At 46.8% G+C, this 23,539-nt stretch overlaps 1 protein-coding gene and 1 long non-coding RNA gene across 4 annotated transcripts in view; one reads left to right on the top strand and one right to left on the bottom strand.

The window, feature by feature from the left end:
• The window catches only part of FBXO47 (F-box protein 47), a 242,821-nt gene that overhangs the window by 139,899 nt on the left and 79,383 nt on the right, over positions 1–23,539 (top strand). For all 3 annotated transcript variants that reach the window (XM_075347655.1, XM_075347654.1, XM_075347656.1), the window contains exon 5: positions 21,646–21,723. In XM_075347655.1, coding sequence (XP_075203770.1) covers positions 21,646–21,723 — 78 coding nt within the window. The remainder of the gene's footprint in view (positions 1–21,645; positions 21,724–23,539) is intronic.
• The window catches only part of LOC142310177 (uncharacterized), a 90,333-nt gene that overhangs the window by 12,993 nt on the left and 53,801 nt on the right, over positions 1–23,539 (bottom strand). The gene's annotated exons all lie outside the window — the stretch shown is intronic.

The following is a 23,539-nucleotide window of genomic DNA, read 5'->3' as shown; positions in this document are numbered from 1 at the left end:
AACCGATCGCATCCACTCACACACACAACCGATCGCATCCACTCACACACACACCCGATCGCATACACTCACACACACACCCGATCGCATACACTCACACACACCCGATCGCATACACTCACACACACAGACACTGACGATATTGCACATACGCGCTGATACTCACAACATCCGGGGATATCACATGCTTCTGGCCATGTGATCCTCCGTCAGGTCCTGGAAGCTCACAGCACAATATCGCCGCCGAGAAGCAAGCGATATCCCAGGATGTTGTGAGTATGTGGATGCGATGTGATGTGTGTATGTGAGTGAGTGTGATCTGATTTGTGTGTGTGTGTGTGTGTGTGCTGTTATGTGTGTGCTGTTATGTTATGTATGTTCTGCAGCTGCAGGACCTTGATGTGTGGATGCGATGTGATGTGTGGATGCGATGCGATGTGATGTGTGTGTGAGTGTGAGCCGGTGTACACTGGTAACTATGATACACATCGGGTAACTAAGGGACCTTAGTTACCCGATGTGTATAATGGTTACCAGCTTTCACGGCCTCCGTTAAGATCCCAGCATCGCAAGGTTATGTCTGGCGCTGCCGGGATCCTGACGGAGCCGGTGTAGAAGCAAGCGATATCCCAGCATGTTGTGATGTGTGGATGTGATGTGTGAGGTGAGTGTGAGAGTGAGTGTGATCTGATGTGTGTGTACTCACCTGGGAATCGGAGCCCCGTGTCAGTTGGGCCACAGCGAGCGTGCATTGCGTGAGGGGGCGGGGCCTGCAGAGAGCCGGGGCGAGAGGCCAATCCGTGTGGGGGGGCGGGGCCATGGCGAGCCCAGCGGCCAATCAGCTTTGTGTCACCGTAAGGACACAATTTCGGAGCATGACAGACAGACAGACAGATAGACAGACAGACAGACAGACAGACAGAATAAGGCAATTATATATATAGATGTGTGTGTGTGTGTATATATATATATATATATATATATATATATGTATATATATATATATATATATATATATATATATATATACATATATAAAATATTATATTATACATATAACCCTCAGACCGCTATAGCACCACACGACCATCTCTACCCTCACCTACTGTATCCTCACCCATCCCTTGCAGACTGTGAGTCCTCACGGGCAGGGTCCTCTCTCCTCCTGTACCAGTCTGTGCCTTGTTTTGTTTATGATTATTCTACTTGTCCCTATTATGTATATCTGTGATTGGTTGCAGAAAGACGCGCCCCCAGCCTGAGTGACAGCGTCTCCCTGCAACCAATCACAGGCGCTGACAGCGAGTCAGCCCGGTGTTTTACCCACCTGTTGCAGATTTCCTTGGTGTGGTGGCAATCGGGGTAATAGAGAGTTAATTGCAGCCCACAGCAGCCACTAAGTCCTGGATTTGTAATGGCAGGCATCTGTGTGGGAGTTTGAACTCATGATGTCACAGAAGGGATACTTTAGTTTTGCTAGATTGCGAGGCGTCCCCAGTGGTAACAATTTTCATTTGGAGGTATTGAACTAAAATCTTAAGTATTCCCCATAATACTGTACTGTTTTCATAATCTTAGGCAACTGTCTTTTAGGATTGGAAAAGTATAGTATTATATCATCCACAAAAAATGTGTCTTGTACTCTTTCCTTATTGATATGAATGCATTAAAAAATTTTGAGATCAGATAGCAGTCTTACCAGTGACCCGAACACTGTACAATTCGCTACTCACACGAAAAGTACAGCTTTCGAGTTACTCACTACTTAGCGAGTATTTCTCATTGACTTACCTTGTGCCCGCTACTCGTAACGAATGTGCGAGTAGCGGACTGTCTCGCTAACAGCATAGCGAGTACGAATAGTTAACTACTCGCTCAACACTATATATAACCAATTCAAGCGACCATTATCAAGAGGCTTTTTAGCATCTATTAATAGTGTAGGGATCTCGCATGGATTTGGGCACAGGTTGACTCTATCCAACACCAACGGTACGTTCCTGATGTTTAAAGTTGCTGATTGCCCTTTGTTGAAAGTGGCTTATGAGTAGAGTTGAGCGCGGTTCGTGGTTCGTGGTTCTCCAGTTCTAGGCTCGAGTGATTTTGGGGCATGTTCTAGATCGAACTAGAACTCGAGCTTTTTGCAAAAGCTCGATAGTTCTAGAAACGTTCGAGAACGGTTCTAGCAGCCAAAAAACAGCTAAATCATAGCTTGGTTTCTGCTGTAATAGTGTAAGTCACTCTGTGAATCAAACTATTATCACATTTCAGTGTATAGTGTGCGTGAACAGCGCCTTCAGATCACTGCTGTTTCTATAATGGCGATCGCCATTTTTTTTTTTTTTTTTCTTGTCTTCCTTCCCTAAGCGCGCGCGTCTTGTGGGGCGGGCCAGCATGTCAGCCAATCACAGACACACACACAGCTAAGTGGACTTTGAGCCAGAGAAGCAACGGCATGTGTGATAGGATCTGCATGTCACATGTCCCTGCATTATAAAACCGGACATTTTCTTCACGGACGCCATTATCTGCCTTCTGCGTCTTGGGTGTCAGACATCACTGTCGCAGCTCCGTCATCCTGAGTCCTATAGCCGATACAGCTGTATGCGCTGCATACACAGCGTTAGACAGCATAGGGAGAGCACTTTATAGCAGTCCTTTTAAGGGCTCAAACCGGCAGGGTCAGAGTTAAGGTGACAGGTCCTGAAAACAGCGCCAGCGTCTGTGCAGCCAAGGTCAGGGATTTCCTCCCTGCATTTCACCATTAGGAGGGAATAGAAAGGCAGGCTTCCATTCCTCTACCCAGAGCACCACAATCCTGCCACTGTACCCTCTTGTCCTCTGCACACTCCAACTCATAACTAAGCCATTATACTAGCAAACACTCAGTGTACCTAGTGGCATCCTATCTGTGGCTATTGGACTTTGCTATAGTCCCACTAGTGCAAAGACATTTGCAGAGCGCCTCTGCCTGCGTTGCACACTCCAACTAATTATAACTAAGCCATTATACTAGCAAACACTTAGTGTACCTAGTGGCATCCTATACGTGGCTATTGGACTTTGCTTTAGTCCCACTAGTGCCAAGACATTTACAGAACGCATCTGCCTGCGTTGCACACTCCAACTAATTATAACTAAGCCATTATACTAGCAAACACTTAGTGTACCTAGTGGCATCCTATACGTGGCTATTGGACTTTGCTTTAGTCCCACTAGTGCCAAGACATTTGCAGAACGCATCTGCCTGCGTTGCACACTCCAACTAATTATAACTAAGCCATTATACTAGCACACACTCAGTGTACCTAGTGGCATCCTATACGTGGCTATTGGACTTTGCTATAGTCCCACTAGTGCCAAGACATTTGCAGAGCGCATCTGCCTGCGTTGCACACTCCAACTAATTATAACTAAGCCATTATACTAGCACACACTCAGTGTACCTAGTGGCATCCTATACGTGGCTATTGGACTTTGCTATAGTCCCACTAGTGCCAAGACATTTGCAGAGCGCATCTGCCTGCGTTGCACACTCCAACTAATTATAACTAAGCCATTATACTAGCAAACACTTAGTGTACCTAGTGGCATCCTATACGTGGCTATTGGACTTTGCTATAGTCCCACTAGTGCCAAGACATTTGCAGAGCGCATCTGCCTGCGTTGCACACTCCAACTAATTATAACTAAGCCATTATACTAGCACACACTCAGTGTACCTAGTGGCATCCTATACGTGGCTATTGGACTTTGCTTTAGTCCCACTAGTGCCAAGACATTTGCAGAACGCATCTGCCTGCGTTGCACACTCCAACTAATTATAACTAAGCCATTATACTAGCACACACTCAGTGTACCTAGTGGCATCCTATACGTGGCTATTGGACTTTGCTATAGTCCCACTAGTGCCAAGACATTTGCAGAGCGCATCTGCCTGCGTTGCACACTCCAACTAATTATAACTAAGCCATTATACTAGCACACACTCAGTGTACCTAGTGGCATCCTATACGTGGCTATTGGACTTTGCTATAGTCCCACTAGTGCCAAGACATTTGCAGAACGCATCTGCCTGCGTTGCACACTCCAACTAATTATAACTAAGCCATTATACTAGCACACACTCAGTGTACCTAGTGGCATCCTATACGTGGCTATTGGACTTTGCTTTAGTCCCACTAGTGCCAAGACATTTGCAGAACGCATCTGCCTGCGTTGCACACTCCAACTAATTATAACTAAGCCATTATACTAGCACACACTCAGTGTACCTAGTGGCATCCTATACGTGGCTATTGGACTTTCCTATAGTCCCACTAGTGCCAAGACATTTGCAGAGCGCATCTGCCTGCGTTGCACACTCCAACTAATTATAACTAAGCCATTATACTAGCACACACTCAGTGTACCTAGTGGCATCCTATACGTGGCTATTGGACTTTGCTATAGTCCCACTAGTGCCAAGACATTTGCAGAATGCATCTGCCTGCGTTGCACACTCCAACTAATTATAACTAAGCCATTATACTAGCACACACTCAGTGTACCTAGTGGCATCCTATACGTGGCTATTGGACTTTGCTATAGTCCCACTAGTGCCAAGACATTTGCAGAGCGCATCTGCCTGCGTTGCACACTCCAACTAATTATAACTAAGCCATTATACTAGCAAACACTTAGTGTACCTAGTGGCATCCTATACGTGGCTATTGGACTTTGCTATAGTCCCACTAGTGCCAAGACATTTGCAGAGCGCATCTGCCTGCGTTGCACACTCCAACTAATTATAACTAAGCCATTATACTAGCACACACTCAGTGTACCTAGTGGCATCCTATACGTGGCTATTGGACTTTGCTTTAGTCCCACTAGTGCCAAGACATTTGCAGAACGCATCTGCCTGCGTTGCACACTCCAACTAATTATAACTAAGCCATTATACTAGCACACACTCAGTGTACCTAGTGGCATCCTATACGTGGCTATTGGACTTTGCTTTAGTCCCACTAGTGCCAAGACATTTGCAGAACGCATCTGCCTGCGTTGCACACTCCAACTAATTATAACTAAGCCATTATACTAGCACACACTCAGTGTACCTAGTGGCATCCTATACGTGGCTATTGGACTTTGCTATAGTCCCACTAGTGCCAAGACATTTGCAGAGCGCATCTGCCTGCGTTGCACACTCCAACTAATTATAACTAAGCCATTATACTAGCACACACTCAGTGTACCTAGTGGCATCCTATACGTGGCTATTGGACTTTGCTATAGTCCCACTAGTGCCAAGACATTTGCAGAGCGCATCTGCCTGCGTTGCACACTCCAACTAATTATAACTAAGCCATTATACTAGCAAACACTTAGTGTACCTAGTGGCATCCTATACGTGGCTATTGGACTTTGCTTTAGTCCCACTAGTGCCAAGACATTTGCAGAACGCATCTGCCTGCGTTGCACACTCCAACTAATTATAACTAAGCCATTATACTAGCAAACACTTAGTGTACCTAGTGGCATCCTATACGTGGCTATTGGACTTTGCTATAGTCCCACTAGTGCCAAGACATTTGCAGAGCGCATCTGCCTGCGTTGCACACTCCAACTAATTATAACTAAGCCATTATACTAGCACACACTCAGTGTACCTAGTGGCATCCTATACGTGGCTATTGGACTTTGCTTTAGTCCCACTAGTGCCAAGACATTTGCAGAACGCATCTGCCTGCGTTGCACACTCCAACTAATTATAACTAAGCCATTATACTAGCACACACTCAGTGTACCTAGTGGCATCCTATACGTGGCTATTGGACTTTGCTTTAGTCCCACTAGTGCCAAGACATTTGCAGAACGCATCTGCCTGCGTTGCACACTCCAACTAATTATAACTAAGCCATTATACTAGCACACACTCAGTGTACCTAGTGGCATCCTATACGTGGCTATTGGACTTTGCTATAGTCCCACTAGTGCCAAGACATTTGCAGAGCGCATCTGCCTGCGTTGCACACTCCAACTAATTATAACTAAGCCATTATACTAGCACACACTCAGTGTACCTAGTGGCATCCTATACGTGGCTATTGGACTTTGCTATAGTCCCACTAGTGCCAAGACATTTGCAGAGCGCATCTGCCTGCGTTGCACACTCCAACTAATTATAACTAAGCCATTATACTAGCAAACACTTAGTGTACCTAGTGGCATCCTATACGTGGCTATTGGACTTTGCTTTAGTCCCACTAGTGCCAAGACATTTGCAGAACGCATCTGCCTGCGTTGCACACTCCAACTAATTATAACTAAGCCATTATACTAGCACACACTCAGTGTACCTAGTGGCATCCTATACGTGGCTATTGGACTTTGCTATAGTCCCACTAGTGCCAAGACATTTGCAGAGCGCATCTGCCTGCGTTGCACACTCCAACTAATTATAACTAAGCCATTATACTAGCACACACTCAGTGTACCTAGTGGCATCCTATACGTGGCTATTGGACTTTGCTATAGTCCCACTAGTGCCAAGACATTTGCAGAGCGCATCTGCCTGCGTTGCACACTCCAACTAATTATAACTAAGCCATTATACTAGCAAACACTTAGTGTACCTAGTGGCATCCTATACGTGGCTATTGGACTTTGCTTTAGTCCCACTAGTGCCAAGACATTTGCAGAACGCATCTGCCTGCGTTGCACACTCCAACTAATTATAACTAAGCCATTATACTAGCACACACTCAGTGTACCTAGTGGCATCCTATACGTGGCTATTGGACTTTGCTATAGTCCCACTAGTGCCAAGACATTTGCAGAGCGCATCTGCCTGCGTTGCACACTCCAACTAATTATAACTAAGCCATTATACTAGCAAACACTTAGTGTACCTAGTGGCATCCTATACGTGGCTATTGGACTTTGCTTTAGTCCCACTAGTGCCAAGACATTTGCAGAACGCATCTGCCTGCGTTGCACACTCCAACTAATTATAACTAAGCCATTATACTAGCACACACTCAGTGTACCTAGTGGCATCCTATACGTGGCTATTGGACTTTGCTATAGTCCCACTAGTGCCAAGACATTTGCAGAGCGCATCTGCCTGCGTTGCACACTCCAACTAATTATAACTAAGCCATTATACTAGCAAACACTCAGTGTACCTAGTGGCATCCTATACGTGGCTATTGGACTTTGCTATAGTCCCACTAGTGCCAAGACATTTGCAGAGCGCATCTGCCTGCGTTGCACACTCCAACTAATTATAACTAAGCCATTATACTAGCAAACACTTAGTGTACCTAGTGGCATCCTATACGTGGCTATTGGACTTTGCTTTAGTCCCACTAGTGCCAAGACATTTGCAGAACGCATCTGCCTGCGTTGCACACTCCAACTAATTATAACTAAGCCATTATACTAGCACACACTCAGTGTACCTAGTGGCATCCTATACGTGGCTATTGGACTTTGCTATAGTCCCACTAGTGCCAAGACATTTGCAGAGCGCATCTGCCTGCGTTGCACACTCCAACTAATTATAACTAAGCCATTATACTAGCAAACACTCAGTGTACCTAGTGGCATCCTATACGTGGCTATTGGACTTTGCTTTAGTCCCACTAGTGCCAAGACATTTGCAGCACGTCTGCCTGCGTTGCACACTCCAACTAATTATAACTAAGTTACATTGTCAGGGATATTTATTCTTTATTATTCTGCTGTTAATAAAGCTAGACCAACACTGCAATCTTCACCACCTCTCAATTTTTACTACCACATTTTCAGTCCACAATCTTGTCGCAATCAACATGAGTGGCAAAATGACAGATGCTGGTGGAAAGGGGAAGAGGCGTGGTGGAAAAGGCAAAAAAGGTTTTGTCAGTGGGGAAGGTGGCAAAGCTCCATTATCATCTGCTGCAGATAGACCATCTACTAGCAAAAGTAAGATGTCTACTACTTATTGTGGACAATCCGATGTGCTCCCTTTTTTACGGACACGAACAAGAGGAACAAAGGTAGATGATGGGCAAAAAAGGAAAATGCTTGAATGGATCTCAAGTGGTCCAACAAGTGCCCTCTCAGCCACTTCAAGTACCGCATCCAAAAAACACCAGTCCTCTGAGTTGTCATCCCAATCACACTTGATTTTTCTCCCAGCTCTGAAGTCTCCATCAGCCCTGCACAGTATGGTGGAACTGAGATGGCTGAGTCTGCAGAGCTGTTCAGTCACACTATAGCCTGGGAATCAGAGGTCTGCTCCCAAGCTACAGTGAGTACAGAACAGGAAATGGTCTGCAGTGATGCCCAGAACCTTTGTGACTCTGATTCAGGCCGTGAGGACCAAGTTTCTGAGCATAATGTTGACCCTTTGTCACAAACTGTAACACCTGTGGTTATAGACAATGAGGAACATACTGATGAAGATGAGACGCAGATACCCGATTGGGATGACAACTTAAATATTCGGTCAGGGCAAGAAGAGGCTCGGTCTGAGGGGGAGGGGAGTGCAAACACAACAATTGATGATGACGTTCTAGATCCCACCTACTGTCAACCCCCAGTCAGGCACTCGAGGAGGTCAACAGAGGCGGTGGAGGAGGATGCAACCGACGACGAAGTTACCTTGCGCCTTCCTGGACAGAGTCGGAGCACTGGTAGCACGTCTACAACTGCATCCTCAGCCACCACTCTGCCTATGAGCATTATTCGGGGTGGATCAACAGGTCGCATGGCCTCTAAGCCTTGCCTAGCCTGGTCCTTTTTTCACATCGAAAAAGATCGCCCAACTCATGTGATATGTAACATTTGTCATGATTCTGTTAGTAGAGGTCAAAACCTCAGCAGTTTGACAACTTCTTCCATGAATCGTCACATGACTAAATATCATAAGTCCCGGTGGGAAGCTCACCGTGCTGCAATGCGGCCTAGCGGAGCGAACCATCCACCGCCCGCCCCTTACAGTGCATCCGCGCGCTCTTCATCTTCTAGGACTGTGGGGACAGCTGTCACACCTGTTTTTCCACGCAAAACTTCCACCACTGTAACCGCAACAGGCAGTTTGCTTGTAAGGTCGTCAGTTGGTTTGGAAGGGGAAACAAGTGAGTGTGTACAGCTCTCTCAGACATCGATAGCACCAACGTTGGATGAAGGCAACATCATGTCTCCGCCTGCACTTTCCTCACAAACCTGCATTTTTCCAGGGACACCCTACTCAACACCGTCTACACACAGCAGCCAGATCTCTGTCCCTCAGATGTGGTCAAATAAAAGGCCACTTCCTCCGACCCATGACAAAGCTAAGAGGTTGACTCTATCCCTCTGTAAGCTGTTGGCTACCGAAATGCTGCCTTTCCGCCTAGTGGACACACAGGATTTTAGAGACCTTATGTCTGTCGCTGTGCCCCAGTACCAGATGCCTAGTCGCCACTACTTCTCTAAGAAAGGTGTGCCCGCGCTACACCAGCATGTCGCACACAACATCACCGCTTCCTTGAGAAACTCTGTGTGTGAACGGGTGCATTTCACCACCGATACTTGGACCAGTAAGCATGGACAGGGACGTTACATGTCGCTGACTGGGCACTGGGTAACTATGGTGATAGATGGTGAAGGGTCTGCTGCACAAGTCTTGCCGTCCCCACGACTTGTGTGTCAATCCTCTGTCTGTCCAAGTTCCGCCACTGCTTCTGCATCCTCCACCTCATCTGGGTCCTCCACCTCCGCCCCAAGCCTGCCTGGTCAGGCCACCAGCGTTCTCACTGCGCAGAAGGAATCACGCACCCCTCATTACTATGCTGGCAGCAGAGCGCAACGGCATCAGGCGGTCTTTAGCTTGACATGTCTTGGGAATAAGAGTCACACAGCTGAGGAGTTGTGGTCAGCTCTGCGGTCCGAGTTTAATAAATGGTTGTCTCCACTCAACCTGCAGCCTGGTAAGGCCGTGTGCGACAATGCTGCAAACCTGGGTGCGGCCCTTCGCCTGGGCAAGGTGACACACGTACCTTGTATGGCTCACGTGTTGAACCTTGTCGTGCAGCAATTTTTAACACAGTATCCTGGCCTAGATGGCCTTCTGAACAGGGCACGAAAACTGTCTGCTCACTTCCGCCGTTCAAGCGCCGCAGCTGAGCGACTTGCATCGCTCCAGAAGTCTTTCGGCCTGCCGGTTCATCGCCTGAAATGCGATGTGGCGACACGCTGGAATTCAACTCTCCACATGTTACAGCGACTGTGGCAGCACCGCCGTGCCCTGGTGCAATACGTCATGACGTATAGCCTGGGCCAACGAGATGCAGGGGTGGGGCAGATCACCCTGATGGAGTGGTCTCAGATCAAGGACCTATGCACCCTTCTGCACAGTTTCGACATGGCGACGAATATGTTTAGTGCTGACAATGCCATTATCAGCATGACGATTCCAGTCATTTACATGCTGGAACACACGCTAAACACTATTCGGAGTCAGGGGGTGGGACAACAGGAAGGGGATGAGCTACAGGAGGATTCATATGCGCAAGACACAACAACATCACCAAGGTCCAGACGTTCATCATCACCAAGGCGCCAGGCATGGGAGCATGGGGTACAGGGATCAACAAGGGCGCATGGTAGCAGGCGAGATGTTGAGGAAGGTGCAGGAGGACAGGAAGAAATGGAGGACGAACTGTCCATGGACATGGAAGACTCAGCAGATGAGGGAGACCTTGGTCAAATTTCAGTTGAAAGAGGTTGGGGGGAGATGTCAGAGGAAGAAAGAACGGTTAGCACCTCTATGCCACAAACACAGCGTGGACTTGGTCCACATGGCTGCGCAAGACACATGAGTGCCTTCTTGTTGCACTACCTCCAACATGACCCTCGTATTGTCAAAATTAGAAGTGATGATGACTACTGGCTTGCCACACTATTAGATCCCCGGTACAAGTCCAAATTTTGTGACATAATTCCAGCCATAGAAAGGGACGCACGTATGCAGGAGTATCAGCAGAAGCTGTTACTCGATCTTAGATCTGCTTTTCCACCAAACAACCGTGCAGGTGCAGGGAGTGAATCTCCCAGTTGTAACTTGACAAACATGGGACGGTCTCGTCATCTTCAACAGTCTACACGTACCAGTAGGACCGTATCTGGTGCTGGTAACAGCAATTTTATGGAATCTTTTCATAATTTTTTTAGACACTCCTTTGCAAGGCCACCAGAGACAACAAGTCTGACACATAGTCAACGGCTGGAGAGGATGATACAGGAGTATCTCCAAATGAACATCGATGCCATGACTGTGCAACTGGAGCCTTGCTCCTTTTGGGCTTCAAACCTAGAAAAATGGCCAGAGCTCGCAACTTACGCCTTGGAGATTTTGTCGTGTCCAGCTGCCAGCGTTGTCTCTGAACGTGTCTTCAGTGCTGCTGGGTGTGTGCTGACAGATAAGCGCACGCGTCTGTCCAGTGACAATGTGGACAGACTGACGTTCATCAAAATGAACAAGTCATGGATCCAGAAGGAATTTACAACCCCTGTGTCATCCTGGGGAGAGTAAATGCTTGTGGATTTTGAATGTGCTTGATGCAAATCTAGCTGTGAAGTGTACAACTAGGGCACAAGTGCTGCCACTGAATGGGTGGGTGTGTGTGGCCCAATTTTTTGAAAAAAAGGGAGACTCCGCTTGGAGTAACCCTTGCTTACATTGTTTTTAAAAGAAGCCAAGATGAACAGAGCTGGGATCAGGAAAGACTTTGCTACCTACCCCGGTGTCATCCTGGGGACGGATAAGAATGACGTATTTTTGAATGTGCTTGATGCAAATCTAGCTGTGAAGTGTACAACTGGGGCACAACTGCTGCCACTGAATGGGTGGGTGTGTGGGGCCCAATTTTTGGAAAAAAAGGGAGACTCCGCTTGGAGTAACCCTTGCTTGATGTGTTTTTAAAAGAAGCCAAGATGAACAGAGCTGGGATCAGGAAAGACTTTGCTACCTACCCCGGTGTCATCCTGGGGACGGATAAGAATGACGTATTTTTGAATGTGCTTGATGCAAATCTAGCTGTGAAGTGTACAACTGGGGCACAACTGCTGCCACTGAATGGGTGGGTGTGTGGGGCCCAATTTTTGGAAAAAAGGGAGACTCCGCTTGGAGTAACCCTTGCTTACATTGTTTTTAAAAGAAGCCAAGATGAACAAGTCATGGGTCAGCAAAGACTTTGCTACCTACCCCGGTGTCATCCTGGGGATGGATAAGAATGGCGTATTTTTGAATGTGCTTGATGCAAATGTAGCTGTGAAGTGTACAACTAGGGCACAACTGCTGCCACTGAATGGGTGGGTGTGTGGGGCCCAATTTTTGGAAAAAAAGGGAGACTCCGCTTGGAGTAACCCTTGCTTGATGTGTTTTTAAAAGAAGCCAAGATGAACAGAGCTGGGATCAGGAAAGACTTTGCTACCTACCCCGGTGTCATCCTGGGGACGGATAAGAATGGCGTATTTTTGAATGTGCTTGATGCAAATGTAGCTGTGAAGTGTACAACTGGGGCACAACTGCTGCCACTGAATGGGTGGGTGTGTGGGGCCCAATTTTTGGAAAAAAAGGGAGACTCCGCTTGGAGTAACCCTTGCTTGATGTGTTTTTAAAAGAAGCCAAGATGAACAGAGCTGGGATCAGGAAAGACTTTGCTACCTACCCCGGTGTCATCCTGGGGACGGATAAGAATGGCGTATTTTTGAATGTGCTTGATGCAAATGTAGCTGTGAAGTGTACAACTGGGGCACAACTGCTGCCACTGAATGGGTGGGTGTGTGGGGCCCAATTTTTGGAAAAAAAGGGAGACTCCGCTTGGAGTAACCCTTGCTTGATGTGTTTTTAAAAGAAGCCAAGATGAACAGAGCTGGGATCAGGAAAGACTTTGCTACCTACCCCGGTGTCATCCTGGGGACGGATAAGAATGGCGTATTTTTGAATGTGCTTGATGCAAATGTAGCTGTGAAGTGTACAACTGGGGCACAACTGCTGCCACTGAATGGGTGGGTGTGTGGGGCCCAATTTTTGGAAAAAAAGGGAGACTCCGCTTGGAGTAACCCTTGCTTGATGTGTTTTTAAAAGAAGCCAAGATGAACAGAGCTGGGATCAGGAAAGACTTTGCTACCTACCCCGGTGTCATCCTGGGGACGGATAAGAATGGCGTATTTTTGAATGTGCTTGATGCAAATGTAGCTGTGAAGTGTACAACTGGGGCACAACTGCTGCCACTGAATGGGTGGGTGTGTGGGGCCCAATTTTTGGAAAAAAAGGGAGACTCCGCTTGGAGTAACCCTTGCTTGATGTGTTTTTAAAAGAAGCCAAGATGAACAGAGCTGGGATCAGGAAAGACTTTGCTACCTACCCCGGTGTCATCCTGGGGACGGATAAGAATGGCGTATTTTTGAATGTGCTTGATGCAAATGTAGCTGTGAAGTGTACAACTGGGGCACAACTGCTGCCACTGAATGGGTGGGTGTGTGGGGCCCAATTTTTGGAAAAAAAGGGAGACTCCGCTTGGAGTAACCCTTGCTTGATGTGTTTTTAAAAGAAGCCAAGATGAACAGAGCTGGGATCAGGAAAGACTTTGCTACCTACCCCGGTGTCATCCTGGGGACGGATAAGAATGGCGTATTTTTGAATGTGCTTGATGCAAATGTAGCTGTGAAGTGTACAACTGGGGCACAACTGCTGCCACTGAATGGGTGGGTGTGTGGGGCCAAATTTTTGGAAAAAAAGGGAGACTCCGCTTGGAGTAACCCTTGCTTGATGTGTTTTTAAAAGAAGCCAAGATGAACAGAGCTGGGATCAGGAAAGACTTTGCTACCTACCCCGGTGTCATCCTGGGGACGGATAAGAATGGCGTATTTTTGAATGTGCTTGATGCAAATGTAGCTGTGAAGTGTACAACTGGGGCACAACTGCTGCCACTGAATGGGTGGGTGTGTGGGGCCCAATTTTTGGAAAAAAAGGGAGACTCCGCTTGGAGTAACCCTTGCTTGATGTGTTTTTAAAAGAAGCAAAGATGAACAGAGCTGGGATCAGGAAAGACTTTGCTACCTACCCCGGTGTCATCCTGGGGACGGATAAGAATGGCGTATTTTTGAATGTGCTTGATGCAAATGTAGCTGTGAAGTGTACAACTGGGGCACAACTGCTGCCACTGAATGGGTGGGTGTGTGGGGCCCAATTTTTGGAAAAAAAGGGAGACTCCGCTTGGAGTAACCCTTGCTTGATGTGTTTTTAAAAGAAGCCAAGATGAACAGAGCTGGGATCAGGAAAGACTTTGCTACCTACCCCGGTGTCATCCTGGGGACGGATAAGAATGGCGTATTTTTGAATGTGCTTGATGCAAATGTAGCTGTGAAGTGTACAACTGGGGCACAACTGCTGCCACTGAATGGGTGGGTGTGTGGGGCCCAATTTTTGGAAAAAAAGGGAGACTCCGCTTGGAGTAACCCTTGCTTGATGTGTTTTTAAAAGAAGCCAAGATGAACAGAGCTGGGATCAGGAAAGACTTTGCTACCTACCCCGGTGTCATCCTGGGGACGGATAAGAATGGCGTATTTTTGAATGTGCTTGATGCAAATGTAGCTGTGAAGTGTACAACTAGGGCACAACTGCTGCCACTGAAGGGGTGGGTGTGTGTGGGGCCCAATTTTTGGAAAAAAGGGAGACTCCGCTTGGAGTAACCCTTGCTTACATTGTTTTTAAAAGAAGCCAAGATGAACAAGTCATGGGTCAGCAAAGACTTTGCTACCTACCCCGGTGTCATCCTGGGGACGGATAAGAATGGCGTATTTTTGAATGTGCTTGATGCAAATGTAGCTGTGAAGTGTACAACTAGGGCACAACTGCTGCCACTGAATGGGTGGGTGTGTGGGGCCCAATTTTTGGAAAAAAAGGGAGACTCCGCTTGGAGTAACCCTTGCTTGATGTGTTTTTAAAAGAAGCCAAGATGAACAGAGCTGGGATCAGGAAAGACTTTGCTACCTACCCCGGTGTCATCCTGGGGACGGATAAGAATGGCGTATTTTTGAATGTGCTTGATGCAAATGTAGCTGTGAAGTGTACAACTGGGGCACAACTGCTGCCACTGAATGGGTGGGTGTGTGGGGCCCAATTTTTGGAAAAAAAGGGAGACTCCGCTTGGAGTAACCCTTGCTTGATGTGTTTTTAAAAGAAGCCAAGATGAACAGAGCTGGGATCAGGAAAGACTTTGCTACCTACCCCGGTGTCATCCTGGGGACGGATAAGAATGGCGTATTTTTGAATGTGCTTGATGCAAATGTAGCTGTGAAGTGTACAACTGGGGCACAACTGCTGCCACTGAATGGGTGGGTGTGTGGGGCCCAATTTTTGGAAAAAAAGGGAGACTCCGCTTGGAGTAACCCTTGCTTGATGTGTTTTTAAAAGAAGCCAAGATGAACAGAGCTGGGATCAGGAAAGACTTTGCTACCTACCCCGGTGTCATCCTGGGGACGGATAAGAATGGCGTATTTTTGAATGTGCTTGATGCAAATGTAGCTGTGAAGTGTACAACTGGGGCACAACTGCTGCCACTGAATGGGTGGGTGTGTGGGGCCCAATTTTTGGAAAAAAAGGGAGACTCCGCTTGGAGTAACCCTTGCTTGATGTGTTTTTAAAAGAAGCAAAGATGAACAGAGCTGGGATCAGGAAAGACTTTGCTACCTACCCCGGTGTCATCCTGGGGACGGATAAGAATGGCGTATTTTTGAATGTGCTTGATGCAAATGTAGCTGTGAAGTGTACAACTGGGGCACAACTGCTGCCACTGAATGGGTGGGTGTGTGGGGCCCAATTTTTGGAAAAAAAGGGAGACTCCGCTTGGAGTAACCCTTGCTTGATGTGTTTTTAAAAGAAGCCAAGATGAACAGAGCTGGGATCAGGAAAGACTTTGCTTCCTACCCCGGTGTCATCCTGGGGACGGATAAGAATGGCGTATTTTTGAATGTGCTTGATGCAAATGTAGCTGTGAAGTGTACAACTAGGGCACAACTGCTGCCACTGAAGGGGTGGGTGTGTGTGGGGCCCAATTTTTGGAAAAAAGGGAGACTCCGCTTGGAGTAACCCTTGCTTACATTGTTTTTAAAAGAAGCCAAGATGAACAAGTCATGGGTCAGCAAAGACTTTGCTACCTACCCCGGTGTCATCCTGGGGACGGATAAGAATGGCGTATTTTTGAATGTGCTTGATGCAAATGTAGCTGTGAAGTGTACAACTGGGGCACAACTGCTGCCACTGAATGGGTGGGTGTGTGGGGCCCAATTTTTGGAAAAAAAGGGAGACTCCGCTTGGAGTAACCCTTGCTTGATGTGTTTTTAAAAGAAGCCAAGATGAACAGAGCTGGGATCAGGAAAGACTTTGCTACCTACCCCGGTGTCATCCTGGGGACGGATAAGAATGGCGTATTTTTGAATGTGCTTGATGCAAATGTAGCTGTGAAGTGTACAACTGGGGCACAACTGCTGCCACTGAATGGGTGGGTGTGTGGGGCCCAATTTTTGGAAAAAAAGGGAGACTCCGCTTGGAGTAACCCTTGCTTGATGTGTTTTTAAAAGAAGCCAAGATGAACAGAGCTGGGATCAGGAAAGACTTTGCTACCTACCCCGGTGTCATCCTGGGGACGGATAAGAATGGCGTATTTTTGAATGTGCTTGATGCAAATGTAGCTGTGAAGTGTACAACTGGGGCACAACTGCTGCCACTGAATGGGTGGGTGTGTGGGGCCAAATTTTTGGAAAAAAAGGGAGACTCCGCTTGGAGTAACCCTTGCTTGATGTGTTTTTAAAAGAAGCCAAGATGAACAGAGCTGGGATCAGGAAAGACTTTGCTACCTACCCCGGTGTCATCCTGGGGACGGATAAGAATGGCGTATTTTTGAATGTGCTTGATGCAAATGTAGCTGTGAAGTGTACAACTGGGGCACAACTGCTGCCACTGAATGGGTGGGTGTGTGGGGCCCAATTTTTGGAAAAAAAGGGAGACTCCGCTTGGAGTAACCCTTGCTTGATGTGTTTTTAAAAGAAGCAAAGATGAACAGAGCTGGGATCAGGAAAGACTTTGCTACCTACCCCGGTGTCATCCTGGGGACGGATAAGAATGGCGTATTTTTGAATGTGCTTGATGCAAATGTAGCTGTGAAGTGTACAACTGGGGCACAACTGCTGCCACTGAATGGGTGGGTGTGTGGGGCCCAATTTTTGGAAAAAAAGGGAGACTCCGCTTGGAGTAACCCTTGCTTGATGTGTTTTTAAAAGAAGCCAAGATGAACAGAGCTGGGATCAGGAAAGACTTTGCTACCTACCCCGGTGTCATCCTGGGGACGGATAAGAATGGCGTATTTTTGAATGTGCTTGATGCAAATGTAGCTGTGAAGTGTACAACTAGGGCACAACTGCTGCCACTGAAGGGGTGGGTGTGTGTGGGGCCCAATTTTTGGAAAAAAGGGAGACTCCGCTTGGAGTAACCCTTGCTTACATTGTTTTTAAAAGAAGCCAAGATGAACAAGTCATGGGTCAGCAAAGACTTTGCTACCTACCCCGGTGTCATCCTGGGGACGGATAAGAATGGCGTATTTTTGAATGTGCTTGATGAAAATGTAGCTGTGAAGTGTACAACTGGGGCACAACTGCTGCCACTGAATGGGTGGGTGTGTGGAGCCCAATTTTTGGAAAAAAGGGAGACTCCGCTTGGAGTAACCCTTGCTTACATTGTTTTTAAAAGAAGCCAAGATGAACAAGTCATGGGTCAGCAAAGACTTTACTACCTACCCCGGTGTCATCCTGGGGATGGATAAGAATCAGGGCTGTGGAGTCGGTAAGCCAAACCTTCGACTCCGACTCCGACTCCGACTCCTCAAATTCTCTTGCACCGACTCCGACTCCGGCTCCGACTCCGACTCCGGCTCCGACTCCGACTCCTACATATATTGCTTATAGTTAGGTGAAAAATTTATTGTAGTACATGAATATGTGTATGTGAACATCAGACATTTAATAATTTTTATGATACAATAATCAAGATATTTGGATAGAACATAAAATATATTTATTGGAATACAACTTTAGAACACAAAAAACTGTAATAAATTGTAAATATGTAATACACTATGTAATATACAGTAGATTACATATATATCTTGTGTGTGTATATACACTGTGTGTATATATATATATATATATATATATATATATATATATATATATATATATATTACATATTTACAATTTATTAGTTTTTTGTGTTCTAAAGTTGTATTCCAATAAATATTTTATGTTCTATCCAAATATCTTGATTATTGTATCATAAAAACAATTAAATGTCTGATGTTCACATTATACTACAATAAATGTTTCACTTAAATATAAGCATTATACTAAATGTTATTATTTAGTAAAATATTCAGCACATTCTGCATTGCACTCCTGTCCCCAATTTATTATATATTTTAGGAGTCGGAGTCGGTGCATTTTATACCGACTCCGACTCCGACTCCGACTCCACCAAAATGAGCTCCGACTCCGACTCCACGACTCCGACTCCGACTCCACAGCCCTGATAAGAATGGCGTATTTTTGAATGTGCTTGATGCAAATGTAGCTGTGAAGTGTACAACTAGGGCACAACTGCTGCCACTGAAGGGGTGGGTGTGTGTGGGGCCCAATTTTTGGAAAAAAGGGAGACTCCGCTTGGAGTAACCCTTGCTTGATGTGTTTTTAAAAGAAGCCAAGATGAACAGAGCTGGGATCAGGAAAGACTTAGCTACCTACCCTGGTGTCATCCTGGGGACGGTTAATTATGGCGTATTTTTCAATGTGCTTGATGCAAATGTAGCTGTGAAGTGTGCAACTGGGGCACAAGTGCTACCACTGAAGGGGTGGGTGTGTGTGTGGCCCAATTTTTGGAAAAAAGGGAGACTCCGCTTGGAGTCACCTTGCGGTGTTTTACATGATTTTAGAAGGGCGTGCCATGCCTATATCTGTGTCCTCCTCTTTTTCCTTGTCCAGCTGTTTTGTTTTCGCATGAGTATATGTCCTTGTCACTTTCCAATGTGTTTGAGTTGTTTGTCACCTTTAGGACACCTTTGAGGGTGTTTTCTAGGTGTTTTTCTGTGTTTGTGATTGCCTGCCATTGTTTCCTATGCAGTTCGAGTTCGGTTCGTCGAACGTTCGACGAACCGAACTCGAACGGGAGGTCCGTTCGGCGAACCAACCTCGAGCCGAACCGCGACCGGTTCGCTCATCTCTACTTATGAGAGGGATATTAATAGGGTACAATTGTGGCAAGGTAAAGAGCCTCAGTGGGCCCCAAACACAAGCAGACACGCACATACACAGATACATACACATACAGGCATACGTACATATAAATATTTAAAGAGAGAGTCAGAAAAACACATATAAACACACAAATCCATACACAGTCATATACACTGACATACATAGACACATATCATACATGCACACACAGACACATTAGAGGTATTTTTAATATAGGGAATACGGCAGCAGCCTCACTCACCTTCCCCATTTGTCTCCCGTCCAGCTCCTCGTGGCCATGTGGCTGTGCTGTGCTGATTGCTGGCCGTCACTAACAGACATGGCCGCACACAGAGCACACTGACACTGCTGTATATACATCACAAGAGAGGCTGGGGACATACACATTACTGGGGGCACATTACTGAGGAGGGGGTATATAGTAATGGGGGACATACCGCTCCAGAGGTGGGAACACAGCTCTGAGGGGTATACAGCACTAGGGTGGAAGAGGATATACAGCTCTGGGGGGTGTACAGCACTGGGGTGAAAGGGACATAGAGCTCTGGGGGGTATACAGCACTGGTGTGGAGGGGATATACAGCTCTGGGGGGTATAGAAGTATGCAGGCCCCACATTCCTCCATATAACATAATTCGCCCATATTGCTCCACATAATTTAATGAAGCCTCATATTACTCCAATATAATGCACCCGCATATTCCTCCACATAATATAATGTAGCCTCATATTCCTCCATATAGTATTATGCAACCACAATGTAGCAGCATTATGCAGCCCCCATGTAGCAGCATTATGCAGCCCCCATGTAGCAGCATTATGCAGCCCCAATGTAGCAGCATTATGCAGCCCCCATGTAGCAGCATTATGCAGCCCCAATGAAGCAGCATTATGCAGCCCCCATGTAGCAGCATTATGCAGCCCCCATGTAGCAGCATTATGCAGCTTTCATGTAGCAGCATTATGCAGCCCCATGTAGCAGCATTATGCAGTCCCCATGTAGCAGCATTATGCAGCCCCCATTTAGCAGCATTATGCAGCCCCATGTAGCAGCATTATGCAGCCTCCATGTAGCAGCATTATGCAGCCCCCATGTAGCAGCATTATGCAGCCCCCATGTAGCAGCATTATGCAGCCCCCATGTAGCAGCATTATGCAGCCTCCATGTAGCAGCATATGCAGCCTCCATGTAGCAGCGTTATGCAGCCTCCATGTAGCAGCATTATGCAGCCCCCATGTAGCAGCATTATGCAGTCCCCTTGTAACAGCATTATGCAGCCCTCATCGTTTAATGCAGCTCAATAGTCGTCTGGCCACAGTGATTAATACCTACTCACTTCTCCTTGTTCCCCGCTGCTCCGGTCTCCTTAGCGTGTCCACTGTTCTGCCGCTCTGACAGCTCAGCACACAGACGCACACAGTAATGACGTCATCATGCTCCTCTGTACTGAGCGCCGCTCCCTCTGTCATCATTGCTTTCAATTGAATGGGCATCTGCGATGCCGATACTATTGAAAGTGCGATCCTCAGCGGGGGAGCCCGCGGGAGGGGGCAGTGCAGAGCTGGCACCAGGCCTCTCTGACTCGGCTCCAAAGCGACCGCGTGGGCTGCCATCATTAGCGGTACGCCACGCTGCCTTCTGCAGGTGGGCCTCCTCACCTGTCCATGGCCCCAGAACTTGCCCAGGTGCGCCGGGGGCTGACGCCAGCCCTGGATGTTGGCCTGTAGGACCCTGGGGATAACATAACAGGTCTTGCCCCTGCTTAGGTAGTATCTGTTATTGTTTTGTTTGTTTTGGTTTTTTACTTTTATCTTTCCACTTTATTTTTATCTGGCTGTGTTGTTATAAAATATTATTTTAATGTCATGCTGGAAATGTTCATATAATTGGGTATCTGGATAAGTATTATTACTCAGAAGCCAGTCATTTATCTCTGACATTCAATAGTGATAAAATTGAGTTGTGGCCTTTTAAGACTTTTACTAGATTGAAATTCCTTTATGGAAGTATCACTGCTTGGAAGACCTTTATGGAATTTCAAGCTCAGTTCCACAATAAAAGCAAGTGCATAATATTTATGGCAATAGATAATGACAACCAGGGGGGGGGAACAATGTGGGAAATGCAGAAAATACGGAATGTAGGCTAAACAGCTGTATGGCAGCTTCTTGTCTCATCATATTATGGTACCTTAATGCTTTTATTACCTGAATATTATAACATCCAGAGTTAAATAACAATATTGCATGCCATTTGAAATGCTTTTGATTTTGGGTCCTTTAAGATGTCTAATAAATTTACTTTTCTTTTCTTCTATGCAGATTTCTTGTTTTAAATTGTGTGGCTGTCCATCTCCAACTCTGTGTCTGGGTCTGCTGTGCTATGGTGCATTTTTAAAGGTGTGTTTTTGCTAGTTACTAATAAACGATTTACCCCATTTTAATCATCCTTATCATATAAACATCACTTCTATACAGGTATGCCCACTAGAAATTTCAGGGCCCATACTGTCAAAATTTTCGGGCCCCCTTGAGACTCCGCCTCCGCCCAGCTTTGCCTCTACGCCTTGAACCTTCCGCACTCCCACCACCACTCTTGGAAAATGTCTATTTCTGCAAACAGTCCTCACCAAACAAACATTAACCACTAGTCAGCATTTTGACAGCCCAAAAAAGCTGCATAGACCGTAATTGCATCGGGTTATCAAAATGACGAGCCCCAGGGTGGGACATAAGTATTTATACACCTTGATAAAATGAAGGTGGTTGCTGATATCACTTTACCGTTTGTGGCATATTAGTACATGGGAGGGGCCAAACATTTGAGGCTCAGTGACGCCCATGGCGGCCATCTGCAAAGCCGTCATTTTGAATTCAATTTTCATTTTTTCAATGGGAAGGGGGTCATGGGACACATCAAACACGTAGAGAATTGCACAAGAAAAACAATGGTGTGCTCATTTTTAATGTAGATGTGTTTATTATCGAGTTATTGACACGTTTGTGACATGGAACAACGACAGTAACCCACTAAAAGATGTGCTCAAAGTGCTGCCCATTGTGTTGAATTGTCAACGCAATTCTCTTCTCCCACTCTTGACACACCGAGAGCATTACCGCAGATCCAGGGTGCAGGATGTGGGGCACCTGAAACAACGGATACAGGAGGCCTGTAGTAACATTTCTTCTGTGGTATTGCTCTCGGTGTGTCAAAAGTGGGAGAAGAGAATCGCGTTGACAATTCAACACAATGGGCAGCACTTTGAGCACATCCGGTTATGTCGCGGCGGCGTGGCCCGGTTTCGTGACCCTGGCGGTGTCCTTCAATAATAAAGGGATGATGATTATGATGATGGGAGTTGTAGTTAAAAGTAAAAGTTCATGACGCCACCTGTGGTACTGCGGCTATGTGGGCCGCCGCTGCGCTGTGTATTCCCCAGGGCAGATGATGATGGCGCAGCTGAGGTGATATTGCTCCCCATAGGTGGAGCAGGACCCCAGGGCAACCGTTGGAGAGTCTATTTTTGGGCAACTGGTGGGCTTCAGGGTGCAGGGCCAGGAATGTGGACAATAACGGACAGGGACTGCAGTTTCGTTATCTTTTACTGTACTTGGTAACCGGTGAGGAAGTCCTGGGAGACTGGTACAGGTGATGATGGTGGTCCGAATTACCTGGAAGCAGTCGGGGAAGCCTCCTGGCCAGGTGGGTGTGAGGCCTACCTGCTACACTCTTTCCTGGTTTTCAGGGCCCCTGCTATGTTAGCTAGGCTGAGGCCCTCTCCTCTGTCACTTTTGGTACCTTTCTCACCCATATGGCAGGCTGCGCGGGCCGTCGCAGGAACCTCTTCGCTGACAGCGGCTCTCAGTCCCTGATCTGCGGCTTTGCCTTCAGGTGATCTGTGGGGGAGAGGAGACTTGTAATCCTCCTGCCCTCCGGATTTAGCTACCGGGGCTCGAGTACCCGAGCAGCCACGGACTCCGGTGTCCGGTTTCTAGCGTGTTCTTCTGGGGTGAGCTGGCTTAGCTCCACTCCCCAGAGTCTTCCTCTTTTTTGCCTCTTTGTCAGACTCGGTTCCCCTAGGCCGAGCTTCTCTTCGCTCCCCGACCTCAGCAAAAACTGGTCTGCTCTCCTCAGACTCCTGGCTCGAACTCTTCTCTCTCCAACTGTCACTCCTCTAAGGCTACATGCGCACGCTGCTTTTTTTGCTGCTTTTTT

The sequence above is a fragment of the Anomaloglossus baeobatrachus genome, chromosome 5, assembly GCF_048569485.1.
Source record: "Anomaloglossus baeobatrachus isolate aAnoBae1 chromosome 5, aAnoBae1.hap1, whole genome shotgun sequence".
NCBI lineage: Eukaryota > Metazoa > Chordata > Amphibia > Anura > Aromobatidae > Anomaloglossus > Anomaloglossus baeobatrachus.
This window is presented reverse-complemented; position numbering and strand designations above follow the sequence as displayed.